This window comes from Callospermophilus lateralis, chromosome 1 (assembly GCF_048772815.1).
Source record: "Callospermophilus lateralis isolate mCalLat2 chromosome 1, mCalLat2.hap1, whole genome shotgun sequence".
Taxonomy (NCBI): domain Eukaryota; kingdom Metazoa; phylum Chordata; class Mammalia; order Rodentia; family Sciuridae; genus Callospermophilus; species Callospermophilus lateralis.
The window spans coordinates 222,160,095-222,184,436 of NC_135305.1; the positions used below are offsets into that span (position 1 = coordinate 222,160,095).

The window sequence follows — 24,342 nt, forward strand, 5'->3', positions numbered from 1 at the left end:
ATCTCCCTGCCTCACCTCATCACGGATGACAGGTGTGCCAAGAGGAAGAAACGCACCCAGCCTGGCCTTCCCGTCAGCTGCGGAGGCTTTGGCAGGACCCTCCTTAGCTCCAGGAGGCCAACCCCAGTCCTCGTGTCTGGGGGGAGGAGTGACTAGTTCCTCAAAGGTGAGTAGGGCCTGGCTTCAGGGTTTTACCTAGGACAGTTTCCCCTGGATTGCTCTTCCATCACCAGAAGGACTAGGAATACCAGCTGAACTCCTCGCCCTCCAGACCTGTCCACTGGTGTTTTCCTGACGTCTTAAGCAATTTGTAACCAAAACAATGATTTCCTTCCAAACTTGAAAGCCTGGAATTCATTTTATTTTTGCCAGTACTTACAGAATACTTTACCAGCTTCTGTAATCAAACCCACATCGACATTACATGTTTAGTAGACTGCATTATCCCTGTACAAATGGAAAAAAATTTGTTTTAATGTTTCTAGACCAATGTGAAAGCCTAGAAGTTTCTTTTTTCTTTTTTTGTTGGGGGAGGGGGTACCAGGGATTGAACTCAGGGGCACACAACCACCGAGTCACATCCCCAGCCCTTTTGGACATTTTATTTAGAGACAAGGTGTCAGTTGCTTATTGCCTCGCTGTTGTTGAGGCTGGCTTTGAACTTGCAACCCTCCTGTCTGCCTCCCGAGCCCCCGGGAAAGCCTGGCCTTTCCTAATGGGCATCAGTCTGTATGGGTACTAGAGCTCTCCCAGTCTGGGAGAGGAATTCCACCCGCAGTCCCTCACCTAACCCTCTTGTCAACTCTTAAAGGTGTTTTTTTTCTTTTTCATTGTTAATTCTGAAGTAATTTCAGGCTCTAAGATAAGTTGCAAAAATTGTCCGGAGCCCCCTAACAGTTCTGTCCAGCTTCACCTAGGGGCAGCTTCTTCAGGAGCTGCAGAGAGCGGGGAGCCTGAGACCAGGGGTGACCATCTACCTGTCCCGTCCACCATCCTACAGACTGCATCAGACTTTGAACAGCTCTTCCTCCGTGTCCCTCCCACCAGGGTCCCGCAGTGTGTCCCCTTTTGTTAGGTCTCATTCTGTGATGGTTTCTCAGTCTGTTATGTGACGCACTCCTGGAGCCTGTCAGTTATTTTGTAGAATGTCCTTTGATTCACATCTGTCCAGTGGTAAGCACGCGATTTTAGCAGGAGTCCCACGCGGTGCCGTGCCCCTCAGCATGTCCCAGCAGGTCTGTGACGTCGCTGTCATTAGCGATGTTAACTTTGCCCCCTGGGTGACGGGCGGCCACCACAACATTACTTTTCCCCTTTGTCACTGGTAAGTGCGGGGGGTGCTCCTGAGTCAGGACATGCCCTTCGCGTCCTGCTGGAGTGGAGGAGGACAGACTCCTGCAGGTCTGTCCACCCAAGCCGCCTTCCGCGGCGCAACGGAAAAAAGAAAAAAAAGCCCAAACCAGCATTTTTACATGAGCAGTCCCTCCAGACCCTCAGCGAAACATCCAAGGTGTCCGTGTATGACGGCGACAGCCGCCGGCAGACGTCCTGAGTGGCATCACCTACAAGCAGAGGCAGGAGACACACCGAAAGGCAAGGAAATGACCTTCAACCTTCATTACCAAAGTGAACAGAAACAAGCCACTGTTAAACGAGAACATTCCCTTCCGCGTGCCCGGCGGACCTGGGCTGCCACCGGGACCAGGCGGAAGCGCGGGAATGCGGGACACAGACACCCAAGCCCCGCCCCCAAGACGGCGAACGGGCGGGGCGTGTGGTCACGTGACGGCGCGGACGCCGACGTGGCCGGCGTAGGGCGCCGCGCGTGTCCCTCGCCGCGTCCCGTCCGCCCGCCCTGAGCCGAGGACCCGATCCCAAGATGGCGGCGCCCAGCGAAAAGAGGGACGGCGGCAGCGCGGGCTGGTGGGCTGCGCTGCTGTTGGTCGTAGCGCTGAGGCCAGCGGAGGCGGTGTCCGAGCCCATGACGGTGGCGTTTGACGTGCGGCCTGGGGGCGTCGTGCACTCCTTCTCCCAGAACGTGGGCCCCGGGGTACGTGCCACCGCCGCCCCAGGCGTTTGAGCGACGTGGTGCCGTCTGGGCGAGGGGCACCGTCCCTCGGTCGGGGGGGGGGCGGTCACTGAGGACCTAGCGGGAGGCGGGGCCTCGGGGGCTCCGCGCCTCCGAGGGGCGTGGCTACAGCCCCGCCCCGGCCCACCTGTCACCTGCCCGCGGCGTCCTGGCCTCGCGACTCTGAGGTGGGGAGAGCGGCCCGAGGCAGAGGGGCAGGGGCCGCGCGAGGTCACCGCCGGTCCCGCAGGTTCGAGGCGGCTCCGTCCCTGGAGGCCGCGGGCCTGCGTCCGGCCCAGCTCTGCCCCCGCCCGTCGGGGGTCCCCTCGGCCCGCAGCTTCCCCTCCTGTCTGCGGTGCCCGGTGCCTCCTCATAAGGGGTGCCCGCCAGCCCCGTTCGCAGAGGACCAAGTCAGTTTTCCCTTGGCCAGGAGCCCCTGTGCCCTTGTTTCCAAAACCCATGTCCCTCGAGGCCGTGGTTGCTGGAGTGAGTGTGGCCTTTCCCCAGAAATCAGGTGGGTTGTTTGCTGACCCTGGAACCCAGGGGTAGGAAGAGAGGCGGTCAGGGCAGCCGCGGTCAGTAGCTGCTGGGGCGTGTCAGAGTTGACCACCAGGGACTTCCTCGTAGGGGACCTGTGCTCCCTACTAACCGGCTTTCCCTCCCCTAGGACAAGTTCACCTGCAGGTTCACCTACGCTTCTCAGGGCGGCACCAACGAGGTGAGTTGTTGGGGAGTCCACACACCTTGTCATGCGGAGATGCTCTCCAGGGGACAGTGAGGCTGGGTTACATGAGCCTCGGCTTCTGGTCATTGAGCTCCAGTGGTGAGCCACTGAATAGAGGGCCGATCGTGCTCTTTTGTCCACAGAGCTCGCTCGCTCGCTCGCTCTAGGCAAGGCTCTGCCATTCTCATTGGCCTCTACCAGAGGTGCTGCATTCCTTTTCCGTGCTGAATGACAGAGTGCTACACACTTAGTGACTTTAACCATACCATTTGTTGTCTCTCAGGTCTGTAGAGAGTCAGGGTTGGCCCAGCTGGACACTGTGTGAAGTCAAAATTAAGGTTTCCCTCCTGGCCCTTATCTGCAGGCTTTGGGGAGAGTCCACTTAGAGGCCTGTTGGGTTTTGGGCAGAATTCAGCTCTTTGCGGTTGGAGGAACAAGGTTCCATTCCTTGCTGGCTGTTCTCTCCAGCTGACAGCGGAAGAGGAAATAAACGAAAAATTCATTAAGTGGGAAGGATACAGTGTACCCTAACTGACTTCGAAGGGACCCCATTGCAAGGAGCACAGGTGGCTTCTGGGAGCTGAGAGTAAGGAAATGGGGCTTCAGTCCTACAAATGCAAGGAACTGAATTGTGCCACAACCTGGGAACGTGGAAGAGGACCCTGAGCAGTAGGTGAGACACTCCCCAGCCACTACCTTGGTTTCAGCCACATGAGACTAAACAGGGCCCAGCATGCCGTGTCCTGGCTTCTGATCTGCAGAACTGTGAAGTGGTAAATGAGCGTGAGTTGGGGGCAGAGGTGCACACTGTTGTCCCAGCTGCCCAGCAGGCCCAGGAGGAGGACCACGAGTTCTAGGCCAGCCTCAGCAACATAGGCCCTGTTTCAAAATAAAGAGTTGAAGAGGACTGGATTGAGCGCCGCTGGGTGGCAGGACCCTTGCCAGCGTGTGCGCCTGGGGTCGGCACCAAGTGGGGGGTTTAGACCAAGTCTGTGGTGACTTGTTCATCAGCATAGTGGGTTGAATGGCGTCCCCACAAAAGGTCGGTCTGTACCCAAGTCTTGGAACCCAAGAGTGGGGCCTTATGTAGAAAGTGTCTGTCTTGGCCAGTGTGATTAAGTGAAGGACCTCAAGATGAAAACGGCCTCCAGGTGTCCGGTTGGGCCCTCAGTCCAGTACGAGCGTCCTGATGAGGGACACAGTGGAGATTGGCTTGATGGAAGAGGGTACACAGAGGAGATAGCCCTGCAGAGACGGGCGTGAAGCAGCCCCAGCCAAGGGTCACCTGGAGCCCCGCAGCTGGAGGAACAGGAAGGACCCTGCCTGGGGCCTCTGGGGGGCACAGCCCTGGCCACACCTTGATTTTGGACTTCGCCCGCAGAACTGTGAGAGCCTCCGTTTCTGTCGCTGTGAGCCACTAAGTGTGTGGCAATCTGTTGCAGCAGCCACAGGAAGTGAGTGCAGCAAGGGCCACGTCAGAGGAGGTGCCCTGTGATCAAGGTGGAGTCCCCTGGAGGGACAGCAGTTAGCGTCTGAGGAGGGGTCAAGAGAGGCACCTTCTCAGGATGTTAGGAGGCAGAGCTGCTACCGTGGAACCCGGGAGAGCATCTTCCACCCCTGGGGTGACGTCCCTCCCCAACCCAGGCTGCAGGGAACGCTCTCTAATTCCAGAGCAGCCCCGTAACGACATAGCCTAGAGATGGACGCTGCTGGGAATCCCGACAGTGGACGCTGAGAGCAGGACCACTCCCAGCAGGCCGGGCCTCTGCTTGCCCAATCAGAGAAGCACATGCGGTGCCAAGGGCAGGCCTCTCCCCTCTGCACCCTGGACACCGGGGCTGGCCACTCTCTTAAGTGGACCTCCCGGGCACCACAGGGTGTGGAGCAGTCTCTGGCCTCCACCCACTCCAGGCCAGGAGAACCTTGAGTTGTAACAGCCACGAATGTCCCCAGACAGCTGCGGGGAGCTGGTGCCTGTGGTTGCTGCCTGACGGGTGGCTCCACGGGCTTCCCGTCTCCCTGCCTGCTGCTGCCTTGCGGGCGAATGCCAGGATGGATTCTGAATAAATGGCAGAGACTGGGTGAGATGACCTGTGGTGTCCAGGGAGACAGAGGCAGTCCTGGGGCCACGGACATTGAGGCGGTGGAGAGGCCTGGGCACTTTGTCTGGAAGGGCAGGCCTGCGTCCCGAGGCCCGGAGGAGGTGGGAGCTGGTGGGCCACAGGCGAGGGCAGCATCTGTGTCCCTTCACCATGGTTGGTGCAGCCAGCTGGCATCGGGGACCCAGGCAGAGGGACAGTCCTCATAGCACTGTAGTGCCAGTGACACGTGGAGCCACCACAAAGTAGAGTCACAGGCTCAGCCCCTCTGGAAAACGTCATGGCTGTTTCCCATAAATAAAGGAGCCCTGCCAACCGAGCCAGCCGCAGCAGCAACTTAGGCCCACACAAGAGTGTTCATAGCAGCGTTTCCCGCGGTGGCCATGAAGCACAGGCCACCGAGTGTTCATTAGCGAGTGAGTGGAACATGTGATGTGGGACTTCCCTGCAGTGGAATATCATTCAGTCAGGAACAGGAGAGAGGTGACATGCTCTAGTGTGGATGGCCCTCAAGGACCTCGTGCTGAGAACCAGATGTGAAAGGCCACACAGTATGTGGCTCCAGTGACAGGGAATGTCCAGGACAGTAGAGTCCAGAGGCAGGACGTGGATTCATGGTGCAAGGTCGGGGAGGGACAGGTGACTGCTCGTGGTAATGGGCTTCCTCTTGGGGTGATGTGGTGTTCTGGAATGGGGAGTTGTGCATTCTCCACCCCCGCCCTCCCTAGTTTGTGCTGAGGGCGGCCTCACTAAGTTGCTGAGGCTGATCTGGAACTTGTGATTCTCCTGCCTCAACCTACCGAGGCCCTGGGATGGCGGGCACGTGCCACAGCACCTGGCTCTCAGGGGACTCGCCTTTAGGAACCTTTAAGGACTGGGGATGGGGCTGGGGCTGGGCTCAGTGGCGGAGCACTCGCCTAGTGCGTCCGAGGCCCTGGGTTCGATCCTCAGCGCCACATTAAAAAAATAAAAACAAAGGTATTGTGTCCGAGCAAAAGAAATATTTAAAAAAAGAAAGAGCTGGGGAAAGCCTCCTGGGCCCTCCTGGGTGAACTCCCTCCAGGCACCTCATCAGACTGGACTGTCGTGGTGTCCAGAGCCTGCGGAGCCACAAGCAGGCTGAGTACCCGGGGGGCTTCCTGGTCACGGGCAGCGATGGTCCCCACACGTGTACTCCCAGGCAAAGTGCCCGCTGGAGGTGACATAGAGATGGCCTCGCCTCTAGGGACGAGGACGCTGCCGTATTAAGCGGGGCCAGTGATTGGACTCCTCGAGGGTCGTGCTGGCCAGGTTGCCGGGCAGCCAGGACGCCAGGGCGGCTTTCCACCGCCATCTGGCTGCAGTCTGGAGGCCGTGAGAAGTTTCTGGGTTATTCTTCTGGGGTTGGTGGGTTTTTGTGGTATTTTTTTGTTGTTGTTGTTTCGTTTAAAGAGAGAGAGAGAGAATTTTTAAATATTTTTTTTAGTTCTCAGTGGACACAACATCTTTATTTTACTTGTGGTGCTGAGGATCCACCCAGCGCCCCGCGATGCCAGGCGAGCGCGCTACCGCTTGAGCCACACCCCCAGCCCAATGTGTGTATGTTTTTTACTGTTTTTGTAGATGGTGAAGGACCTTTATTTTATTCATTTATTGCTATGCGGTGCTGAGAATCCAACCCAGGGCCTCCCACATGCTGGGCGAGCCTCTGCCGCTGAGCCCCCACCCCAGCCTGGGCTGGTTTTCTGTCACCGGTCACCGGTGTCCTGCCACAGCTGCTGCCCCGTGGCGCCCAGGCTCATGGTGGGCTTCGGGGCCCATGCCGACCGAAGCTCGCGGCGTCTGGGGGCGCCAGGAGCGGGGCCTGGTGCCTGTCTCATTCCCTTTCTCTGGACTCTTCTGGGAGCCGGTGTCAGGCGCCGCCTTCTCTTTCCAGAGTCTCTCGACTCCTGCTCATGGAGAGAAGTCACGCAGGGAGAGCGGGCACCCGATCCGCTGGTCACTGGCGCCCTCGGTGTGGCCTCCCTGGCCCCCGCCACTCCCTCTCCTCAGGTCCTGCACTCTGCCCTCTTGAGCACTGCTGCCCAGCCCGGGACGTCCCCGTGCGCTGTGTGGCCGACGGGCTGGATCGAGAGCCCTCGTGGGCGTCCAGCTCTTCCCTCCTAGAAGCCTGGACCCTCCCTGGGTCGAGTCTTCCGTGGTCCCTTACCCGGGGGCTGGACCACGCTGGTTCTCGGGAGGGGCAAGACCTTTGGATGGGAAGTCACCAGAGCCCAGAGGGGGGGCAGCCTGGCATCGGGAGTCGCCGTGAGTGACCTGTGCCGCCTTCTCCCCGCAGCAGTGGCAGATGAGTCTGGGCACCAGCGAGGACCACCAGCACTTCACCTGCACCATCTGGAGGTGAGCCCCGCCCACACAGGCCCTGCTGCTGCCCTGACCACGGTGGCCAGGTGCTGTCCAGGAGGCCGGAGGAGCACGGGGGCGCAGGGGGTGTGGTCTGGTGGCAAAGCCGTGAGGCTTCCTGAGAACTGTCACCCTGGCCCAGGAGTGGCAGGGGGCCACGGAGATAGAAGTCAGCCTTCTGAAGAACAGGCTCCGTGACAGTCAGACGCTCCCAAGGCTGTGCAGCCATCGTCTCTGTCTAGTTCCAGAACATTCTATCACCCACAACAGGCCTTATCCCCATGAATAGTCAGCCTGTCCCTCTACAGCCCCGGCACCCACAAGCCTCATCCCGTCTTGGACGTCTCCTGTCACTGGGTCACGCACTGTGGCCTTGGGCCTGTGGCTCACGGAGCACAAGTTCTCAGGTCTGCCGCGGCTGCAGCGTGTGTCACAGCCTCTGTCCTCTGCGTGGCTGAGTAACATTCCCCAGGGCTCTGGCAGGACCCTGGCCTGTCTAGCAGAAGGAGGCAGGGAGGTCTCAAGGCCAGCAGACTGTTGGGCAGAGAGGCAGGGCGTGGGCCAAGGGGGGACTGGAGGAGGACTGGGGAGGTGCCTGCGTGGCACTTGGCAGGGTGGGCTCTGGGCCTCTGGGCCTGGGAGGAGCAGGGCTGACTGAGCTGGGCCTGGGGGAGACCCGGGGCTTTGGCATGGGCGGCCCGAGGCCATGGGAAGCCATTGCCTGTGCAGAGAGGCACCAGCAGGGCCTGTGGTCAGCTCCTCCTGGACCTGCCCTGCTGTGTCCCCTAGGCAGCTATCTCAGCCGGACCCTGCCTCTGGTTCCTGACCACCCGCAGGCCACAGGCCTCTGGAATCAGACAGCCCTGCCCCACGTCCCTGCAGTGCTGCCCGCCCTTCCCGCTCTGGCTCTGTCCCTGTGACCTTGCCTTTGTGACTTCCTCGCGACCCTAGACGTGGTGGGACAAGGGGAGGGAGGCAGGGTTGGCCTGGGGGCCTCAGCGCTGGGTCCCTGCCCTTCTCCCCGGGCACCGTGCTCAGGCAGGCCCAGAGCTGTGCGGCAGACCCTGGGAGAGCAGGCAGCAGCCGAGGGCTGTTTAATCGAGGACAGGCTGTGCCCTCTGACCGGGCCGCTGGCCTGCGGTTCCTGGTGTTCACTGGGCATCCGGGGGAGACAGACCCCACGGCCATCGCCAGCCCGCCGAGACCTGGTGGTGCAGCCTCCAGGGGCGCTGCAGATGCAGGGGCCAGGCATAGGGAGATCCCTTGGTGGTGACCCTCTGCTTCATGATGCCCCGAGCCCGGCCTCTCTGCAGGGCCTGGGCGGCCCCCAGGCTGGTCTGACCTCCCCGCTTCTCCGCAGGCCCCAGGGGAAGTCCTACCTCTACTTCACGCAGTTCCAGGCTGAAGTGCGGGGCGCAGAGATCGAGTACGCCATGGCCTACGTGAGTGCAGCCGCAGAGTGGCCTGGGGCACCCGGTGCTGCTCCCTGGGGCCGCAGAGCCCCTGCAGCCCCACGTGGACACCCTGCGGTCCCACCAGAGCTCCACTTGAGTCTGGGTCAGAAACAGTTTGGAAACTCCTCACATCTGCCCCGTGCCCCTGGGACACGGGGCGCCACAAGGAGGTGCTGGTGCCCGAGGCCTGGCGGGCAGCAGGGGCACTAGGGCCTCCTTGGTCACCCAGTTCTGGCAGGGATCCAGGAGTCTCCTGCCCTCTAGGTCAGCGTGACAGACCTCAGCCACAGCACATGCCCTGCAGGGTGACTCTCCCAAGTGACCTGCTGCCCACGGCCTCCCTTTTGGCTGACTTGAAAGAAATGATTTTGATTTTTTAACTTTAAAATTTTTTTCAGCCCTGGGAACGGAACCGGGGGCCAGTGCGCTAAGCACTCCTCCAGGAGAGAGCCCAGGGCGCTCCCCCACGAGCCACCTCCCAGATGATTTACCTGTTCATTATTTTTTAATGTATGTGTTTTAGTTGTTGATAGAACTTTATTTTTATTTATATATGGGGCTGAGAATCGAACCCAGTGCCTCCCGCATGCAGGCCAGTGCGCTACCACTGGGCCACCGCCCTGCCCCGCCCCGCCCCGCCCCGCCAGCCTCTCTATTGGTTATTTAAACCTTTATTTAATTTATGTTTATGTGGTGCTTCGCCCACGTGCTAGCTAGGCAAGCGCTCTCCCGCTGGGCCCAGCCCCGCCACTGTTGTTCACTTAGAGACAGGGTCTCACAGAGTTCTTAGGGCCTGGGTTGCCGAGGCTGGCCTTGGACTTGCCTCCCCAGTCGCTGGGGTGACAGGTGTGGCCACCAGCGAGTGTGCCCACCAGTTAGGATTTTCTAAAATTACGTTGAAGAGATTATGATGCTAGAATCATTTCCGTAAATTATTTTTTAAATTATGAAAGTTACACTGTGTCCGATGCTGGTGGCTTGTGCCAGGCGAGGTCTCACGTCCGCGGCTGCCCCTGGGGGACCCTTGCCTGCTGGGGGGCACTGCCCGTCCTGCTGCTGCTCTTGTGGCTTCTAGTAACGTCTCCCTGTTCCTTTCCAGTCAAAAGCTGCGTTTGAAAGAGAAAGCGACGTTCCTCTGAAAACCGAGGAATTTGAAGTCACCAAAACAGCAGGTGGGTGACTAGAGAGGGGGCCTGAGGGGCGGGGTGAGTCACCAAGCCTTGGGGACAGTGTCACAGCACAGAAGCTTCCCCCACGCTGGGCCCACAGGGTCAGTGCCACCGTGTCGCTGTCACGGTGCCCGAGCAGCTGCTCCATAAGGAAGAGAGAGTCACTTGGCTGATCTGGAGGCCAATGGCTGGCGCTGCCTTGGCTCTGACGAGGGAGAGTGGCAGGGCCAGGTACGAAGCCAGGGTGGGCTGGGTCCCCATCCTCAGAGGCATGACCCACCTGTACTGGAAAGGGACCCGGGGCCTCGCGTGCCACCAGGTGCCTAGCCCTGAGCCGCACCCAGCCCCACACCTCTTGAGGGGCCCGCTTCGTCTCAGCCCCAGGAACACACTCCTAGTGGCGCAAGTGGGTTGGCCACGTGCCAGTGAGACTGGATGACAGGGACAGGTGGACCTGAGGTGGCTCCTTCATGCTGCACTGCTGTTCCTGCTGGGCATCGTGCAGCTCCTGTGGTTCCCGCTTCTCAGGAGGCTGAGGCAGGAGGATCGCCTGGGAGTGTGAGGCCAGCCTGGGCAGCACAGTGAGACCCCGTCTCAAAACTTGGAACAAAAGAAATCCCTTTTTATTTTTTTTAAAGCAATTTAAAAGCGTTAACCGCACTCGGTGCACAGGCTGTGCCCGCTCAGGCCGCAGCCCGGCTCCACGGTGCCTGCTGCACAGGAGTGTGGAAAGTCACTGCCGCTGGGCGCCCAGGGCGAGCTCCATGGGAAACAGGGCTGGGCATCCGAGGCGGCCGCGGGCTGGAGGCTGAAGGCTGAAGGCAGCAGCGTAGCCCAGGGGAGCTGGGGGAGCCGGGCAGCATGGGGTCCTCTGAGCCATGTTCGGCTGTGTAGGGCAGGTGCTGAGCCAGGGGAGGGACAGAGGGTCCCCCTCAGCTGTCACACTCCCTGACAAGGGGAGAGGCCAGCGTCCTGCAGTGTTAGAAGATGATCATGGGCCACAGATGGCAGGAGCTGGCGGCTCGGCCACCCGTACCTGCTCCTGCCTGGCTCTCCCCAGGCTGGCCTTCTGCACCTGGTCCCACCCGGAGCCTGCCACGTGGGCCCACTGCCAGATGCGCCTCCTCTGACCCCCCACAGCGCCCCAGGTTCCTGGGCCTTGGGTGGCATTGTGGCCATCTGACGACGCTCTTGTCCCTTGCAGTGTCCCACAGGCCCGGGGCCTTCAAGGCTGAGCTGTCCAAGCTGGTGATCGTGGCCAAGGCTGCCCACAGTGAGCTGTGACTGCCCACCAGGCGCCGGTCTCACCCGCTGGAGGAGCCGGGACCCCGCCAGTGCTGGCTCTGCAGGGAGCCCTGGTCCACTCCCTGTGCCCCAGGGACCCCGCAGCTGGCACAGAGCCCCACCACCACCACACACTGGCCCTCAGGGCCAGAACGGCTGGTCCCCACAACCAGAGGGCTCTTCTGAAGCCAGCCTGCGTCCCGTGGGGCCCCACCAGGCACCGGAGCCACACGCTCCCTCTGAATCCCCGCCGAGCACCCGCTCCAGGACCACCCTCCTGACAGCTGGGGAGGGACAGACTGTTCTTTTGTATTTAAATAAATAAAACCAATAAAAAGCAGCCTGTGGACAGCCCCTGGCACCTATAGTCCTCCCTGCCGGACGTGGCCCGCCTGGGTCATGGCATCTCCAGAGTGGACTCCCTGTGGATGAAGCTCTGGCCTCACCACTGCAGGTGGACGGCAGGACACTGGCCCCTCGCCCAGCCCTAGTGCAGGGTGTCCACACACTGGTGCTGGGGCAGCGCGTGCTCCTGGCTCAAGGCTGGTTGGTTCTTGGAAGTTGGGTCACAGCAAAGGAGAGCGGGCAGCCCCTCCCTGGCCACGCCCTTCGGGCTCTGCACTCCCAACACAGGGCCTCGGCCTGCTGCCTGACCTCTGGCCTGTGCTGGCAGGCACAGGAGACCGCTGAGGCCCTGCTCCCTCTCCCGTGGGCCAGCCCTGGAGATGACACTGCTGTTCCCCTGTGCAGCGCCTGAGCATGTGGGGGCACCTGCCCACACCTGGAAGACGCAGAGCAAGGTGGCCCTAGACCTGTAGCAGGTCTTGGTCCCTGGACCTCAGGAGCGGCCTCCAGGGGGCAGTGCTAAAGGGTCCTTCCAGGGGCCTCTGGGGTGTGACCCTCCACACTGGGGGCAGGGGCTGCCGCAGCCTGTGCAGGACATTTGAGAGCTGATGGCCACCCCTAGGACACAGGACCGGGGGTGCCCTGTGCAGGGACAGCCACAGCCTCTAAAACAGACTGGCCGCGTGTCTGAGTGGAGCTGAGGTGAATCCCGAGTCGCAGCCCGTGGTGTCCTGCGGCCGTGCATGTGACCATGGGGCAGAAATGGGACTCGTCACCCAGGGCCACAGACACGGCCTTCACAGCACCTCAGCTGGAGAGAAGCGCAGCGGTACAGGGGCTGATGGCGCCAGGAGCATGGCCTGGTCCATGTCACACAGGCGCTCTGCGCTCTCCAGGGCTGTTTGAACTAAGTCTCAGGTTCCTGGAGGAGTGGACAGGCAGCGGGGCAGCCCGCCATGGCCTGTCCGGCTCAGCCTGGGGCTTCTTGGGGACACCAGGGTGGGCCCCTGCACCGGTGTTAGAGGGTCCCCTCGGCAGGCAGAGGCAGGAGCTGCTCTCAGCCAAAGCTCTGGGTGGGGAGCGAAGCCATGCCCCGAGGGCCACCCTGAACTTGGCTCTGACTGCGGCAGCGGGCAGCAGGAGAGCCAGGGTCTGGAGGAGCAGGCGTCCCCTGCAGGGCTCCGCAGGTGGCACGGTGCCCGGACGAGGCTCTGGAGCCCTGTGCGGCTCCTGCTTCCATGGTGGCAGCTGGCACGGACTCCCTGGGTGCCAGGCAGCCCCGCCCCGCCCACCCGGCCTGGGGGGCACAGGCACCTGTTGCCACCTTCACCCTCAATGCCAGGCTTGTCCGTCCCAGGCACCCGACAGCTGGTGGAGACAGCCTGGCCTCCCAGCGGGCACATGCAGGTGTCCCCACCCCACTGTGCCCGGCCAGGCCAGACCTCTGCTGACCACGGACCTGGGCCTGCTGCGTGTGGCCACGCTGTCCCGGCCGCGCCCAGCCCTGCAGGCCCGGAAAGAAAATGTTGACTTCCATCATGAAATTATGATTAAAGGACACGCTCAGATGGCTTTGCCCCACCCCGAGTCGGGGATGCGCTTTGTCCTGGGCTCCGGAGGTGGCTGGCGGTCCTCAGCACCTTGTTTTGTTGAAGTGTCACCTTGCTCGGCCTCCACAGTCACCTGATGTCCTCGCCCGTGCGTCTGGGCCCACGTTCCCCATATGGGGACAGTGCTGACAGGGACACCCCTTCCAGAGGCGGCCCCTCCCAGGCCAGGGGGAACGTAGACTGGGGACAGTTTGACCCATTGCACCCTTTCCTTCCGTGACCTGGTTGGGTGACCGGTGTCCAGCAACAGGACCAGGAAGCCCTGCTTTGGAAACCCATGCAGTGGTTTGAGGGGAACAGGCGGGTGGCCTGCGGTCAGCCCAGGACATGGAACGGGGAGGACAACAGGTGGCCTGAGCAGGCAGTGGCTCTGGGCGGGAGGCACCTGGGCCTGATGGGCGCCTGCCTGTCACACAGGGTGGGGAGGAGGGCGCCACGGGTCCTCGGAGCTGCTGCTGCAGGAGCCGGGACGGGTGGCCCAGCGGGTTTGGCTGGAGGGACAGGGTCGGGCCGAGTCCCGGGCGTTGCCCGGGGGTCAGATGCTGTCCTGGTCCAGCAGCCTGCCGAGGCCCTCGCAGATCCCGCGGAGGTGGGAGCGGTAGGGCTCGGCCGGGCCGTAGAGCGCGGCCAGGAAGTCGCAGTTGGCCACGTGGCTGAAGACGTGGTTGATGCGGCCGTGGGACTTGGCGGTCAGGTGCGGGCCGGCGGCCTGGTGCAGCAGGTCACGACACTCCTGCAGCCCGGCCACCAGCACGCGCCGGTCGAACGTGAAGGCCACCTGGTGGAAGCTGAGCGCGGTCAGGGCCAGGCCGCGGGCCCTCTGGCGGAAGCGCCCCAGCAGCTCCAGCTCTCGGCTGCCCAGCTGCCCGGCGCGCAGCAGCACGCCCAGCTTCACGACCACCTTGACCAGGTTCTTCACCACCTTCTGCGCCTCCTTGCGGCTGCGCGTGAACTCCTTGGTGGCCCGGTACAGCTCGTCCAGCACCTGGCTGCTGGTGTCGTCCAGGAGCACGGCCACCGTGGCCTTGGACGCCATCTTGCTCAGGACCTTCTTCTGGGCCTGCAGGGCCAGACTCTTGGTGCTGAAGGTGTCCATGGGCCCTGCTGGGGCAGACAGACCACGCGTCAGCCGCCCCGCCTCGAGTGCCCGCTGCCCTTCCCGTCTGTGGACGCCTGGACGGGGAGGGCTGTGGACAGACAGCCCCAGCAGACCCTGAGGGGCACAGGGGCATCTTTCTCTTTAAAAAGAGTAAGAGGTGTTGGAGTCAAAGGAAGGACTGCGGAATGGTGGACCGGGAAGGCCTTCTAACTGCGCCGTCCACAGCGCCCGCTGCAGCCCCCCAAAGCCCCTGCGCCCGGCCGTGAGCTGAGGGGCTCAGGGCGAGTGGCTGCGGGATCCTGGCCCCTGTCCTGCCCCCCCAGTCCCCAGTCCCCTCCACAGCTCGATGAGAGGGACCTGGGGAGCAGCCCCCTTGCCCAGCCCCCTCCCTGCAGGCCATGACAGACAGACGGACAGCTGGACAGAGAGCTCGGAGGCTGCGGGGTCAGAACAGGCTGCGGGCAGCCCGGGCAGTGGGCTCTGCGCTGCTCCCACTTCCCACTGCTGCCCGCCAGGGCCCAGGCGAGGGCCAGGTGCGGCGGGCCAGCTGGGGAGCAGGGTCTCTGTGCCCCCGTTCTCTGCCTGGACCTTCGTGCCAGCGGCCCTGGGCTCCCCGACTGCCCGGCTGCAGGGCTGGCACCGCCCTTCTGCTGGAGACCAGCGGGCAGCTCCGCGGGCCCCAGGGCTGCCGCCTCCCTGGGTGACCCCTGGGTACCTCCCAAGGCCCCGGCCCAGCCCCTGCCCTCCCTGGAGACCACCCCTCCCTGGAGACCACCCCCAGGAAGCCGTCCTGAGCCCCAGGAGGGTGAGGCCCTCCTGAGCAGTGGCGCCCGCGGGTCCCCTTCTCCACTGTGTCCTTAGAGACTCCAGAACCTTCTGCCTGAAGAGCCAGGAGGAGGGGCAGCGTGAGACCCACCCCCAGGGCGCTGGTCCCCTCCTGCGCCACCCCAGGGCCAGCCAGGCCAGGATGCCAGGCAGCCCCACCCCAGAGTCCCCCAAAGCCCTTCTTTGTGTGAGCTCAGGCCCCGGGAGGCGGCCCAGCCGCAGCCGCCCTCAGAGGTCAGGGCAGGCCTTCCCTGCCCCCGCCTGTCACTGGACCCTGCTCTCCACAGGCCAGGCCAGTGCCCTTGACCCAGTGCCACGTGGCAGCCACATGCGCCGTGCCACTATTCCTACCAGCTGCTGGGTTGGTGGCCCATCCTGCAGAAAAGGGACAGGCTCAGAGAGGCTGAGCTGCCCACCCAGGACCACACAGCAAGACGCCATGGCTGCCTCAGACCCTCGGAATCCAGCCCCCTGCATTCCCTGATGCCCACAAAGGGTCCCAAGGCTTGGAGGTCAGGAGTGTCCCCTGCCACTGAAGGCCGGCTCCTGCTCGCCTCCGGGGTACGCCGCACAACTCCCTGAGTCTCAGTCCCCGTCCCCAAGATGCAGACAACTGGAGCCAGCTTTGTCCTGGGCAGAGGCTGTGGTCAAGGCAGCGTTCCCGGGGCCAGATCCCAGCGCTTGGAGAGAGCAGCCAGGGCTTCAGCTGGCTGCCTGGCCCTCCTCCTGCCGTCTTCTCTAGAACATTCCGCTCCCTCCACCTGGAACTCCCCTCCCCCAGCAGCCAGCGAAGTCACTGTCCCGGGCGCCCTGGGTGCCTGCTGTCGAAGACCCAGGGCCTTGGTTCTGTGTTCCCTGCTGGGAACAGCGCGTGGGACAGGAAGCCAGCAAACACCGGGACCGGAACCCGGGCTGGAGGGACAGGCGAGGGCACAGGGCCTTCCTCTGCCTCCAGGAAGGAGGCCCAGGAGCCCCCGTCCTCCTGCCCACCTCAGGCTGTGCGCCCCTGGGTGGAGCCCTGCCCTTCTCTGGGCCTCACGGCCCATCTGCAAGTCTGAAGTTGGTTCCAGGGGAGCTGGGCCGTGGGCAGGCGTCAGGAGGGGCCAGTCCCAGAAGCACCCCTCACGGGAAGAGGGGCCGAGGACAGAGCAGCTGCGGCCTCCCCTCGCTGCCTCCCCTCCTGGCCCGCTGGGCCAGCCCTGGACCTATGATACCTGGGGCAGCCGGCTGCGCGGCCTCCCCTCCTCCTCCCAGACCCATTGTTCTAGAGAGTCCCCCCGACACCACCAGACAGGCAAGTGGCCACTCTCCCAGGGGACAGGGCTATGGACCAAAATAACCCAGGCCTTCCTTCCTGCAGGAGGCAGGGGCCGCACCAGCCACAGGCAGAGCCCCCCCTGGGGCCTCTCCCCAGCACCAGCGTCCCTGGTCCCTGCTCACCATTGTCCCATGTCACTGTGAGCTAAGGCAGCGCGCTGCAGCTTCAGGAACTTGGCTCACTCACTCAGTGGCTCAAAAAGCCTTTATGGAGCACCAACTGTGTACCAGGCACCAGGAACACAGCCAGCACCAAAAGAGACCCTGTCCCTGCCTTCCCAACGTCCCAGTCCCACTGTAAGACAACTTGGTGCTGTCCCCCCGAGGCGGGGTCCTGGGCAGCAGCAGCTGCCCTCCGCCACCGTAAGGTGAGACAAGGAGACAAGGAGGGCAGAGCAGAGCGGGGGCCGGCGCCTCCCAAGGCCGGCCTGCGCCCAGCACCTAACCAACCCGCGTGGTCCTCGCACACCGAGCACCATCTGGCCACCGGCAGGAGCAGGGTGCACTATGGACGGACCTGAGGACCTTGTGTTCGGTGACAGCAGACACACAAGGCCACAGTGTGTGACCCAGTGACAAAAATGCCAGGACGGGGGTCCAAGACGAGTTGTGGACCTGTGGGTGAGGGCTGGGGGAAGCTCGTGGGGCAGGCGCCTTTAGTGGTGATGGAAGGTTCTGGAACTAGACAGAGGTGGTGGCTGCACAATCTCGTGAACCCCTGAACTGGAGGCTGAAGTGGCGAGTGCTGGGGCCTGGGAGTCCTGTCTCACTGAGCCGATCACTCAATGTCTGTGCCCTTACTGTGTTTTACAACTCACTCTATAAAACCATCAATAATCCGAGGAGCCGGGCACAGTGGGCAGCCTGTCATCCCACGGCCCGGGAGGCTGAGGCAGGAGGACCGTGGTTCAAAGCCAGCCTCAGCGATGGCGAGATGGAAAGCAACTCAGGGAGACCCTGTCTCTAAACAAAACACAAAGCAGGGCTGGGGAGGCTCAGTGGAGAAGTGCCCCCGAGTTCGATCCCTGGTACCAAAAAAGGAAAATAAATAAATAAGTAAATCTAAGGAATCAAAAATCAGAATTTGACCCAAACTATAATTCAGAAAAAAAAAAGAAAAAGAAACTATTACACAAACTGAGGTTTGTAAATGGCTTCCCTGTTGCCAGGCGCACAGTGGGGCTCAATACATGCTTCATTAAAGAGGAATTTCCCCCTAAAAGGCTGGCGGCCCTCGCTGATGGGACAGAGAGTTCTGGTGGCCCCGTGTGGCTAATCCCATCCCAGGACAGTCCAGCTCCCCCTCAGGGGCCACACTGCAGGACTGTCCTCAATCCCTGAGCCACGCACAGGCCGCCTGGACATAGTGCGAGCCGAGAGGCTGCTCCGAGCATGGCTGGGTGCCCGGGGTCCCTGCCCCTGCCCGCCACACGCTAGAACATCCTGTTTTTCTCACAAGCAAACAGAGAGGACCCTGCAGATGTTTTCCCCCATCCCCGGGACTGACCCCAGGGTGCTCTGCACTGGCCACACCCCGCCCTCTTCACATTTTGAGACAGGTCTTGCTCAGTTGCCCGGGCCGGCCTCAGGCACGTCCAGAGTTGGCAGGAGGGCTGGGGAGGTGGCCCAGCGTGAGCGCTCGCCTGGCGTGCGGGGCGCTGGGTTCAATCCTCAGCAAAGTAAAGATGTTGTGTTCACCGAAAACTGAAAAATAAATATTAAAAAATTCTCTTAAAAAAAAAAAAAAAAAACCGCCGGCAGCAGGCGGGGGATGCGGTTCGTGGTGGTAAAGCCGTGCCTCCTTTAAGCAAGGCCCTGGCCTCAATCTCCAGGAGCACGAAAATAAAGAGTTTCTTTGCAGCTGAAGCAGGTGCGAGTGACACGCCTACTTAAAAACATTAAAAAGTTGGCAAACTGTGACCCCCTGCCTGTTTTTGTCAGTAAAGTTTTTTTTGGGGGGAGGGTTTTTTGGTCCTGGGGATTGAACTCGGGGCCCTCGACCACCGAGCCCCACCCCAGCCCTATTTTGTATTTTATTCAGAGACAGTTCTCCCTGAGCTGCTCAGGGCCTCGCCATGGCTGAGGCTGGTTCTGAACTCACCATCCTCCTGCCTCAGCCTCCCAAGCACTGGGATGTGGGGTGTGCGCCAGGCAGCCAATAAGTCTGATTGGCACTCAGCCGCACCCCTTCATTCCCACAGTGCCCATCGTGGTCTCCACACTACGCCACAGAGGTGGACGCAGCTGCAAATATCTACTGTGTGGCCCTCTAAAACGCCTGGCAGCCTGGTCTGGACACCCAGCAGAACAGTGACAGGAGCCCTGTGTGTCCTCGGCCGATTCCCACGGTGTAGGTCGCCCTCGTCCGCCCAGTGCAGCCTGCTAACGGGTATCGATGGAGGTGACGCCCGTCACTGCCACCGAACACCGCCCCGAGCAGGGAGCAGCCACGTGCTGCGAGGTAGTGGGAAGTCCCTGTCTGAACACTCACCTCTTTTGCTTTTTCATGTCACAGCATATTGAACAGGGTCCCCGCACCCAGAGCTCCGATTCCGTGGGACTCACACGTCGGCCGAGCTGTGCAACCATCACTTCTACCTCGTTCCAGAACATTCCATCGTCCCCAAAGGAGCCTGCCCCCAGGAGCAGCCCCCCGCCCCCAGCCCTGCACCCAGGGGTCCCCGTGCCACCTGTGCACTCTTCTGTCATGGCCGTCTCCCTCACGGGGTGACACCTTGTGTGTCTGGCCCTCACTGGTCCTCAGGGCCACCCATGTCCCGCTGGGTCACCTCACTCCTCTCTGTGGCTGAATAACGTCCCCTGCCTTTACCCTCTTTCCTGGGGGCTGGCGGGCTCTGCGCTCCTGGGCGGCACACAGCCCCCTTTATTTTAACAGGATTTATGTCCCCGGGGCGCATGTCCGTCATTCCTAACAACCGCGTGTTTAACGACGAGATGGCAGAGTGCCTGCCAACCCAGCAGTGGCCCCGTCCGCTGGCTGCCACGTGTCACCACCCCGGGGCACCCCCGTCCCATGAATTCTTCATGTCCCACACAAAGGGTGTCAATAATTGATGGCGGCTCAGCAGGGCCAGCCGGCCCCGCCTCTCCCTGCCAGCCCTGCTGGGTGTCCCAGGGTGGCCTCAGCCCACCACGCCCATCCTGCCATCCACCCCTCAGGCCTTGGGAGCAGGGGGCACCTGCCCTGCAGCAAGTGACAGAGGGGCCTGCCACACCTGGGGGCCACCAGTGGTTCTCAAACTGGGTTCTCCGGGTCCTCAGGAGCCACCCCGAGGATGGTGGGGTCCTCCTGCTGGCTGTCCTGGGGGCCAGGACACTCCCCACTGTGGACGTTCTCCACTGTAGAAAGCTTGGGGCCAAAACTGGACACTGGGACACCACAGCCCACCGCCAACCTGCAGGGGACAGGCGGCTGCGGCTCGGCGTGGGCAGAAGGTCTCCAACAGCAACAGAAGCCTGGGGGCACCGCACAGGAAAGCGCCCTCAAAGGTGCCCCGGCTGGCACCCCTCTCCCGCTCCACGCCTCCATCCTGGCCCCTCCGCTCTGGCCTGACTCCCTCCCACGCCAGCCAGGGGGCGCCCGTGAGCACCCAGGTCAGGCCCCTGCCTCCTCTGCCCACAGCCCTCCACCTCCTACCTCCCCAGGGCTCAAAGTCAGGTGGCCCCTGGGCCCACAAGGCCCTGCTCATCCCGCCCAGTCCCCTCTACCTTGCACTCCCCTGCAGTAGCCACTCAGCTCCTTGCTGTGCCTCCAACAGGCCAGGCTTGTCCTGCCCCAGGGCCTTTGCACAGGCTGTACCTCTGCCTGGAGTGCTTCCCCACAGGTCTCCATGTGGCAGTTTCTTTGATGTCACTGAGGCCTCGGCTCATGTGTCACCTTCTCAGGAAGCCCTCCCAGATTCCCATTCAGACAAACGTCCCCATCTGGCCCGTTCCTCATCATGCAGCTCCAACAAATCACAGTGATTTTTCTGGAGGAGCCACAACCACTTCCCCACCCCAAGTGGAGCCAAGTGAGGGCGGGCACCACGTCCCCTTCTGTCAGCTGGGTCCCTGGTCCCTGCACCAGGCTGACTTGTCAGAGGTGCCCAGAACCCATTTGTTGAACAAATAAGCAGAGGGGCACAATGTCACAGATGTCATCCAAGGGCCCCGTTGGCCAGCCAGGGAGACTGAGGGCCAAGGCAGACGAAGGAAGGCACCGCTGGGTAGAGGTGGCCTGGCAAGCTCTGCTGGCCCACCCTGGCCATGGGAGTGGGAGCTCAGGGGCAGGTGCCCTCGAGGGGCCCTTGGTGGGACTCACGGGACTCCCCTCCCAGCCCCCCATCATCTCAGGCCGCTCCAGAAGGACAAGGGGGCCCATGGGGAGCTGAGGCCTGCACCCTCGCCAGAGGCACCTGGGCTAGGCTCCCCTGGTGGGGTTCCAGGGAGAATGTCCAGTGCGGTCTGACCCTGTGTGGGGCAGTGGGCACGCTGGTGACTGCACAAGACCCCCGCTCCTGGCCTCCCCCAGCACCTGGCTGCACCCCACAGCACGAGCCGTTCTGGAGCACCAGACTCTGGGTGGGTCGCTCCAGGACACCTGGGGTTCTGACCTCAGGGTACACTCTCCTGGCCCTGGACCCCCCACACTGAACCAGGCAGCAGGCAACAGCGGCCCCACTGGGCGGGGAGCCCTGGTCTGCTCAGGCCTCGGCTGAGAAACCAGGGCCACTGCGGCGCCAACAGCCACCTGGCTAGTCCCTTCTTAGGGGCGCTGCCTCTTGTCCGGTCAGTGCGTGGTCCAGCACTCACCAGCCACTGGCCGTGCAGCCTCCGGCCAAGCCCAGGTGTTCTGGGGCTGGGCACAGCTCCTCCTTCCTGGGGTTCGCCTCCTCCACCCTCCCAGCCGCCCGCCGCTGGGCAGGTTCTGGCCCAGCCCATTTTACTCAACTTGTTACGTTTGAAAGTTGGCACCTGAGAACCTGCCGGGTGGCAGCAGGCGCGGCATGGGCCATGGCCCTGAGCTAGGCAGGTCTGCGAGGCTGGCCCCAGGGGGAGCCACGGGAGGGAGCGTGGTCCTGCGCTGAATCCTCCCGAAGCCCTGTCACTGTACAGAGTGACCTGGAGAATGAGCTACCTGTTCAAGTGCCACCGCGGCCGGCAGAGTCGGGTCTACCTGAGCTCCCCAACCACTGGGCTGCCCGGCTCAGACCCTCCGGCCACCAGCTGAGCTCCAGAAGTGACCACAGAGGCCTGTTTAAGATGAAGATGCTGAGGAAAGGAGAATCAGGTGGACAGCAGACTCCACCCCTGTCTCCGGTCTTCTCCTGGCCATTGGCTGGCTCCCTTCCAGGCCTCAGTTTACCCTCCTGGGAAATGGGCCCAGTGAGCCACCACAGAAGAGGCCAGGAGGCCGGAGACGCACGTCAGGATGTCTGCTAATTACCTGGCGGCGGACAGCCCCAGTTCACTGCTAGTAACACTGAGTCCAAGGCCTCAGGCCACTGGCGAGCTTGCAGGGCCTGGCCCTGGCTGTCCTGGCTTCCTGGACCAGCCAGAACCCAACTCATTCCCACCTGCACACCTCTGGCGGCGCTGCCCACCAGCCGGAAGGCCCTCCAGATCCGGAATCTGTCCAAGCACCTGCTGCCCGGCACTGTTAAAGGGGCAGAGTCCATCAAAGTCCCCAGGGGTTGGGCACTGGTCCCAGAGCGGGTCCCCACGCCTGAGGTGAGGGCAGTTCAGATCCAATCTGTCTTCCCCTAACTCATAAGGCCCGAGAGTGCCCGAGACGGGGAAACTGAGCTAGGAAGGCAGACAGGCAGATGTAGGGTGCAGGGACATGAGGGAGGGGGGTAGGGACATGGGGGGGGGACAGAGGGCAGCCAGGCGAGGGGCCACCGGCACTGCTTGCTCACCTGCTCTCCGGGGCGCTACAGAGCGACCACGATCCGTCCACCGCCTCCGTAGGGCCGGGACCTCTTTCCGCTGCTGCGGGACCTTCCCCTGAGGTTGGGGGACTGGGCGGGGCGGGCAGCTTGACCACGCCCACGGTCACGCCCCCACTAAACTCCGCCCCCCGTTCCTCTCCCTCCCGCGCGGAAGGGAACGGGGCGGGAGTCTGGTCCTGGCTCAACCAATGGAAGCGCGGGCGACGTACAAAGGGACCAATCAAAGCGAGTCTCTGCGGCGGGAGGTGGAGGGGGCGGAGCTCGGGCGGGGCAGGCGCTGGGGGATTCCTCCGGAATCGCTGAGGGGCCGGATGCGGGGGCGCCGGCCGGGAAGGGGCGGAAGGGCAGCGAGCGAGAGAAGCGGGCGGGGGACCCCGAAGCACTGACCAGGGGAGAGCCAAAGGAAACGCACCCCACGAGGCTCTGCGCCGGCGCCGTCCACTCTGGAACCCGGCTACCCACCTGGGCAGGAGGAGTTCGGGCAGACGCGCGTCCCAGCCCGCGCAGGGCGCCTTCCAAGTCGGGATCACCTGGAGCCCGCAGCCCGCAGCCCCCAGCCCCCAGGTGCAGCCTGTTCCGTGGGAATGAGGATGAGCGTCCAGGCTGCCAGCGGGGCGGGGCGACAGGGCCAGCTGGGCCCCCCAGGAGGACGCAGCTGCGAGTCCTGGGAACCCGGCCCTGGAGCGGCTCCCAGCTCCCCAGTGCGCCATTTCCTCCCTGCTCTCCTGCCCCAGCTCTGGGTCCCAGTGCAGCTAGGACCTGGAAGCCGCAGCAACCATCCGCGTCCTCCCAGTAGCCCCACAACTGACGTTTGTTGAGTGCCACCCTGACATGTACAGGGGAGGCGCAGGCGGACCCTGGCACCGGGCCTCACGGGGCAAAAACAAATATCCCATTAGGGAGGCAGAAACCGAGGCTGAGAGAGGAAAGCCAGCCTCCCGAGGCCACACGGGCACAGGATTCCAGCCCAGAAGTGCCCGGGGCTTCTCTAGCATCTGAGCCTTCCCCAGCCCCTCCTCCGGCGTGGCCTGCCCTCTCCCTAGGTCCACTTCTGGGCCTGGTCACTCTTGCTTATGGCCACCCTTCCTGGCATTTTAGAGTGGCCAGCAGCACCCCTGGCTTCCTCACACTCCGGGCCAGGAGCACCCCAGGCCCCTCCAGGTTGTGATAACCAAAAAATGTCCTCTGGCACTGCTGGGTGTCCCTTGCAGGGCAGTTTCACTGGTGGGGGGGCTTCTTTACGCCCCCAGGCCACAAACTTCATGGGGTGCCCGGAGCAGAGGGGCTGTTTCTAGCATCTCCTCACATCAAAGAAAATGGCTTCACTAAGTCTGGGATGGGTGCCTGTGGGCGCCGAGTGACTGAGGTGGGTTCAGGGACAGTTTTGTGGGCTGTGCTCTCTGCAGTGGTGGGCGGCACCTGGCACGGGCAGGGCATGGCTCCTTCACCTCAGAGCTCTGCCATCACCTGCCTGCCCGAGTTTGCGTCTCTGAGCCTCAGTGTCCCCACCCATGTGACGTGAGAATAAAAAGCCTTTGGGTCCTCAAATAAGGCAGGGGATCTAAAAAGTGCCCTAAGGACGCACAGAGAGGGGAGCCCTCGCACTGCAGCTGGGCGGCAGAACGGTGTGGCCACACTAGGACAATGGCCAGTCCTCCAAAGCTGGGCAGAATCACCACCACCCACTGCTGGGTGGTGCCCACTGGGCCCTGGAGCCAGAGGGAGCCAGAGGAGGGCGGCCTCTGCCTGTTGCTGGGGGTGGACCCACACTTGGCTCCTCCCTGGCTGGGCTCCTCAGCCTTGGAAAGGAAAGGAATTCTGACACCGGACACCGGACACGGTGGATGAAGCTTGGAAACATCATGCTGAGTGACATGCTCCAGACACAGAGGGACCCTGCAGCCTCCACCCCAGGAGGTCCCCGGAGTGTCAGAGCCGCTGAGATGACTTGGGGAAGCAGCGAGGTGGGTGCAGGGCAGGAGGGGACAGAGCTGGTGTTGGAGGGGCAGAGC

General features: G+C 62.6%; 2 protein-coding genes across 5 annotated transcripts; one reads left to right on the top strand and one right to left on the bottom strand.

Moving 5' to 3' along the window:
- Positions 1-1,823: 1,823 nt before the first annotated feature.
- Positions 1,824-11,534, top strand: Mydgf (myeloid derived growth factor). Its single transcript, XM_076851211.2, has 6 exons — positions 1,824-2,050; positions 2,736-2,786; positions 7,209-7,270; positions 8,634-8,715; positions 9,827-9,899; positions 11,101-11,534. Exons 1-6 carry the CDS (start codon positions 1,880-1,882, stop codon positions 11,178-11,180), a joined length of 519 nt encoding a protein of 172 aa, XP_076707326.1. The 5' UTR covers positions 1,824-1,879; the 3' UTR covers positions 11,181-11,534.
- A 1,522-nt stretch (positions 11,535-13,056) lies between these two features.
- Positions 13,057-22,380, bottom strand: Tnfaip8l1 (TNF alpha induced protein 8 like 1). Of its 4 annotated transcripts, none has more exons than XM_076851178.2 (2): positions 22,298-22,380; positions 13,057-14,239 (listed from the first exon to the last, which is right to left on the bottom strand). In XM_076851178.2, exon 2 carries the CDS (start codon positions 14,229-14,231, stop codon positions 13,671-13,673), a length of 561 nt encoding a protein of 186 aa, XP_076707293.2. In that variant the 5' UTR covers positions 14,232-14,239; positions 22,298-22,380; the 3' UTR covers positions 13,057-13,670. The 4 variants fall into 4 exon arrangements, with proteins under 4 accessions (XP_076707293.2, XP_076707282.2, XP_076707303.2 ...); XM_076851167.2 differs by having other exon boundaries at positions 13,057-14,236; positions 22,298-22,371; XM_076851188.2 differs by lacking the exon at positions 22,298-22,380 and adding an exon at positions 17,884-18,060 and having other exon boundaries at positions 13,057-14,236.
- Between the last annotated feature and the right edge of the window lie 1,962 nt (positions 22,381-24,342).